At 39.6% G+C, this 6,242-nt stretch overlaps 1 protein-coding gene across 1 annotated transcript; it reads right to left on the bottom strand.

Annotated features, from left to right (window-relative positions):
* Positions 1-958: 958 nt before the first annotated feature.
* On the bottom strand, positions 959-2,573 carry LOC308375287 (GTPase IMAP family member 6-like; the record flags this gene model as incomplete). The annotated part of the gene is made up of 3 exons (XM_080851364.1): positions 959-966; positions 1,194-1,353; positions 2,352-2,573. 3 exons carry the CDS (start codon positions 2,571-2,573, stop codon positions 959-961), a joined length of 390 nt encoding a protein of 129 aa, XP_080707490.1.
* Between the last annotated feature and the right edge of the window lie 3,669 nt (positions 2,574-6,242).

Here is a 6,242-nt window from a genome sequence, read left to right as displayed (position 1 = left end):
TCTTTCCCTTTCTTCTTTTCTTGCTTGACTCCATTCCCTTTCTTGCTTTTCCCAAGCATGCTTCATGTCTTTTATCTTTTCCGCATGTTTGTTCTCAATTCTCTCTCTTTCTTTCCTTTCTTGTTCTCTTTGTGCTTCTTCTTTAGAGTCCCTTTGTTTTCTTTCTCTTTCCTTCTCGTTCACAAAGTCTTCTTTCATTTTCTTTTGCAACTTTTCCCACTCCTCTCTTTCCTTTCGCTCATTTAGTTTTTCTTTCTTTCGTTCATCTTCCCACTTCCTCAACTGTTTAATTCTCTCCTTGCGGATCTCCTCAGTCAGCTTTTCAGCGTCCTTCACTCTAGCCTCTAACGTCTGTCTCTTTAGTTTCTCGTTCTCCTTCCTAGACCTCTCTTCTTCATCCCTGCTCTTTATTTCTGCTTCTTGTCTTCTCTCAAATTCAGATCTCTCTTTTCTTTGCTTCTCATGCCATTCCTCGTGTTCTTTTGCTGCTCTCTCTTTCTCTTTTTCCAGTTCTTTTTTGTGCTCCATCTCCCACACTTCTTTCTGTTCCTTATGCTTTTGCTCAACTTCCTCTAAGGTTCTAGTCCATGACTGTCTCTGGGTCTCCTCTTTATCTGTCCTCTTTTTATCCTCTGCTTCTCTCTCTTCCCTTTCCCTCCTCTCTCTCTCATCTCTTATTTGACGTTCGTTTTTGATGTACTCCTCTTTTTCTGTCAGCAGCTTCTCTCTCTCTTCTATTTCCCTCTGTATTTCCCTTGTCTTTTCGTCCTTCATTGCTCTTTTTTCCTCATCAAATTTGGCTTGGAGCTGTTCCTTCTCCATCTTAATTTCCAACTCCCTCTCCTTCATTATTTTTTCAAACTTCTCTTTAATTGCAGCTTCTGCAGTTTGGAACATCTCGTTGGTGTGACAACCCCCACCATTCTTCTCCAACATCTTGTCAATTTCTTCCATCAGCTCAGTCACCTGTTCGCAATTCCCTTTATCTTCGTTATTGAACACGTGATACCGTCCTTCACATTCAGATAGTAGTAGTTTAATTGAACGATCACCTTTTTCAATGTACTGCGCAATTGAAGATTTTAGATGATCCCCTTTTGTGAAAAGAGTAATGGTAAACTTTTCAGCCCCAGTCCCAAAGGTATCTTTGATGAGATTCAACGTCTCCTTTTCCTCCTGTGTCATCTTGGTACCAATTGAAAGAAGCACCAAGAACACATGGGGTCCAGGGGCCAGCATGCTGAAGCACTTCAGAATTTCTTTCTTGACATCTTCATTTGAGACATTTGTATCAAACAGCCCTGGTGTGTCTACAACAGCAACAGATCGGCCATTTACTTGTGCTGTGTCTTTCTGACAACAGGTCGTCTCTGATGTACTCCAATCTCCACATTTAAATGCATCTTTTCCCAGGATGGTGTTTGCTGTTGCACTTTTCCCGACTCCTGTCTTCCCAATCAGTACGATCCTAATACAATCCGGGGTGCTGTCTGGATTCTGAATAACTAAAAATAAAATTAATGAGATATGGTAACAACATTTCCATTGTCCATAAATAACCTTCATGAAAATGCACTGTAAGTTTTCAATGAGAAATCTGTGGTGTACCTAAAAACATTTTTGATAATCACTGAATCTAGAAGGACGTGGAAAAAAGATTCCATAGACCAACACATTTAAGCGCTTTCAAGGACTATAAGAAAATGATATGGCACTTACACTTACACTGTGTAACACATGCTGCTTGATACACTAGTAATAACCTTTTGTTTTCTTCAAACCTACCATTCCATAAATGCAGTGTGCAAATGATTACATAAGAAAAGATGAAGTAATGCAAATCAATATTATGGATGTAGCAATGGATGTCTTTAGGTGTAATTGCTATGGACCACTACTAAAGCAAAATATGTCTTACCTGCTGAGCTTTTGAGCTGCTTCATCTCCTCAATTTCCTTGTTTTTCTTTTGCAACTCTGTCTGGAGCCTTCCTCTCTCCTCTTAAAGAAAAGGTGAAGAAGATATTTTTAGTAGATATTTTTACGGTGTAGCAATGGATGTCTCTGGATTTAGTTGCAGCTATGGACCACTGCTTAAGCAAAACAGGAAAACTAAATGTTTCTTACCTAATGAGCTGTTGAGCTGCTTCATTAACTCCTCATTTTTCTTTTTTTCCCAGTCTCTCTCCTCTATTTGAGCTTCCACAAACATATCAGTGGTGAAACATTTGTCTGAATTGCCCTTAATCTTCTTGAGCATTTCAAATATCTTCTCATGCCCACCCTCCTGGCTAAGCACAAAGCAACCTTTATGAAATTGCTGCGCTAGATTTGTTTTCTCTTGCAGGCTAACCTGTACAGGTTTGCCTTTGGGACGTGATACGTTTGTGTAGAGTATCACAATGTAGTCATCCACACAAGGACCAAAAATGGTTTGAATCATCTGTAACTCCTCTTTGTCTTCTTCAGTAATGGGTCCCATAGGCAGAGCAAGTAGGAAAGCGTGGATCCCAGGTGCACACTGGGAGATGGAACACTGGCACTTCTTTAGCAGCTCTTTTAGGGAGAGAGACATTTTGGCAAGACTTGGCACTTGAACCAGAGTGACTGTGTATCCACATACTTCAGCTTGCCTCCAACAAAAGTCTGAACGGGATTTCAGCTTTGAGTGAGGCTGTGATAGTATGATGTTGCTGATGGATGTCCTACGGATTCCTTTCCTCCCAAACAGCATCAAATTCATCAGTGGCAAAGATGCTGAGATGGCAGGGAAAGAAAAGAAAAAGTTGTAAACACAAATATCAACTCTGGTGAAGTATACTGCAGAATGCTTTGAAAACTGTGTACATATTTGGTTCACCATATCTGCACCATAGTGGTTATTACAAACAACCATTTAGATTTAGTATTTTTTTAAGTAGTACGTTTTTTAACGGCAGGGGATTACTTTCTAGTGATGGTTTTCAATGCAATACCAGCGTTAACACGTCAAACTCACAGTGACATTTGACAGAATGACATTGTGATATGTTGTCCTTACTTAATTCATTCTTATTGTCCTTACTTAATTTTCTGATGCCTTTTCCAGGGAAACCCATCAAAAGACAGAGGACAATGGTGAGCTAAGCTTGCTTTGGCTGACTTAAATCAAATGAAACCATATTTCAACGTGTCTTAATCAAGTCTCTCTCTTATTATATACATTTCTCTGCAACCTCTGTTGCTCATAGGACCAGTGAAATGGGCTTCCCATTCTTGCTCTGGTAATAATCCAAGGACACAATTCAAAAGAGACTTTGTTCTGGTCCACAACAGTATTAGTAGTTGTGAACAAATTCAAATAAACAAAGATACCAATATTTGCTTCCATTAATTTCTACGTTCTTAGTCTGAGTGATATATCAAAACTACTATAGCACGAGTGGGAGTGGGGTAGGTAAGGGATAATCCCACGGGTGGTGTTCGGCCGTAGCCATCGAGGCCGCAGGCCGAGTGGCGTAGGCAACAACACCCGTGGGATTATCCCTTACCTACCCCACCTCCCACGAGTTATTCATTAAAAATGGTTTATTTCGCCATTGTTTCTCCGCAACAAAAAAATAGTTCCATTGTCAACATCTTGGTTTGGAATTTTAAGAATTTTGAATTAACGGTTATCATCAACGCAAATTTTCATCGCGGAGTGATTTATTATTAGCTGTGAAAAGTCCCGTAACTGTTGGTATGTTGACGAATAACCTATAGCATGGAACGTCTCTCGTCCAATCAGAAACAGCTAAATTACGCGATAGAACCCAATTGTTTTATAATGTTTAATAATCAGTGGTGCATATGGTCAGACCGATATAGAGGGAAGACATAATACTATTTCAAAGAGACTGTTGTGCTCAATATGTTGACGAAGTGAAGTAAGATGTTAGCAACAACTATTTTGATTCAAAAAATTGTAAGATACCTTTGAGGTATTTCATATCTGCTTTTGGTGATTTCCATTTGAAGAACTTGCCTTAACAAGCAGGTATTGAGAGATGGTGGATGTGTGTTTGGATCAATGGATGGATAGATGGACAAGGCAAAACAAACAAATAGTTGGGATTTCAGTTAGAATCACACCACACCTGTACAGTACACATACATCCCATCCTTTTCATCACAACTTACTTGTCAAAGATTTCTTCTCTTTTTCTTTGAGTTCATCATGCTTGGACGAACTTGCTGTTAGATTGTGGGAGACAGAGAAATGAAATATTAGATCAAGCAAGTCTGTGGAATAATACTATAATAATATCCTAGTTGCAAACATTATTGTTTCAAGAAGGAATACAATGAGTAAAGCAGTAAGAAAGGACTGGAATATTAATGGCTTCAAAGCTGATGGAAGCAATTGGCCCATGGGATTACTTACAAACAATTTCAGGATTTGGTTTCTGGGTTTGCTGCTGAAATGTGTCAGATGCATCATGAAATTCATCCTTATCCATCATATTCTCAATCTTTTTCAGAATGTCCTCTTGCATTTGGTCCTCTTCATGTTTTCTGTTCCATCTGTAACACCCTCCTCCACAGACTTGTATCAGACTACGCAAGGCATCACTGTCATTGTCATCAACACTGCTACCAGCCCCATCTTCATCTTCAGGTAAGAACTTCACTACAAGGGTACGTTCCAAAGCCACAGAGGTCAAGATCGTCTCCACTCTCTTCCGGTCATCTTCTGTGAGGTCTTGAGGTTGTGTAACCAAAATATATGCCTGAGGATCTGGACCACATAGGGAGACGCATTCTTTCATCCTCCGCTGTAAATCTTCCGGTGTGAGCTCACTACTGATCAGATTTGGGGTGAGGACAACAGTCAGGTGTTTGTTATCCACCAATTCTTTTGTAGCTATACACTGACTTGGAGGTGCTTGAATTCCAAATGCACAGCTGCCCAGAATAACATTACCAAAAAATGTTTTCTCTTTCCAATTCTTCCCGAAAATCATGATCCCCACTGGAAAAAAGAAATTAGATTTTTACTAAGAATAGCCATGGAGCTACTGTTGAACAGCTGATAACAGATCATCAGAATCTTAAGCACCAAAAAAATGGATCCTGAGTTATCTCTGTCATAGACCCGTAAAGCTGCTAGTCTTAGCTGAAAACAGGGACCTTGAATGATAACCTAACCATGGCTGATCACCAACATCACATTTTGTTCTTCCTTCCAACTAGTTCATCAGCGTCACATCTTTTTTTAAAAGATTTATTTTGGGCTTTTAATGCCTTTATTTAGATAGGACATTGAAGTTGTATGACAGGATGCGAGGCGGAGAAGAGTTGTAGAGAGGACCGGGAAATGACGTCAGGCCAGGCTCAAACCTGTGTACCCGCAATAGCTGTAGATAACAGGATGATTCTTAAAGCCCCATTATGCAACAATTATTCTTCAGGATTAGGGTAAGGATAAGCAGTTTAACCTTAAAATAACAGCTTAAAAAAAATTGGGGCGCTACAATTACTTTTAATATGGAGAATCACTTGCGTGCCATTGCCATAGCAGGGTCCATAGGCATATAACTGCGTTCTGTAGTTTTGCCTGCCGCAGCCCGCCGGCCTGACTTGTTTACTTTCTGCCGATCTAGTAAGTAGCTTATTTGCCGTCTTGCTTTGTCTTGTGTTGCACTTGCTTGATGTTTGACTGTGTAGGGACAGTCGTTGAGTAACTAGTTTGTCATAATGTCAAAGTCAGCACATTTCAAGAGATTTCGTTAGTTTTAGCTGCTAGCATACCTTTAGCGAAAGCTATTAATCCGTTGTGCTGCTTTAAAGGCTTCTGTTGAGATGCTGGTGAATGTATCTGTACAGGGGTGCAAACTCATCCAGGTAAAAAAGCTGACAGAAAAAAAATAAAAAACAGGTGGTGTTGTAGACGTTTTGGACATTTTTGTCTGAATTTAAAGTTTGCATTTCCCCTGGGTTACTTTGGTTGTGTTATGTGATTATACTGTTTCTATGTTTGCCTATTGTTTCTTTATCTGCATACTAGACTACCATTTCTTTGAAGTTTAGGATAATTGTTAGATGTCACATGGACCGCTCATTAGATGCCACCTGGACGGCTTATTAGTAGCATCACCTGAATGGCTAATTAGTAGATGACTTGGTAGCAAATGTTGGGTTTATTTGCGAGTAAAACATAAAAAATGTTTAGCACTTTTAGGTACACTTTTCGGTAGTAGTTTAGCCTTTTTAGTTTACTGTC

The sequence above is a fragment of the Sprattus sprattus genome, assembly GCF_963457725.1.
Source record: "Sprattus sprattus genome assembly, chromosome: 14".
In the NCBI taxonomy this organism is placed as follows: Eukaryota; Metazoa; Chordata; class Actinopteri; order Clupeiformes; family Clupeidae; genus Sprattus; species Sprattus sprattus.
Note: the sequence above shows the minus strand (reverse complement) of the source record. Positions and strands in the feature narration are given on the sequence as shown.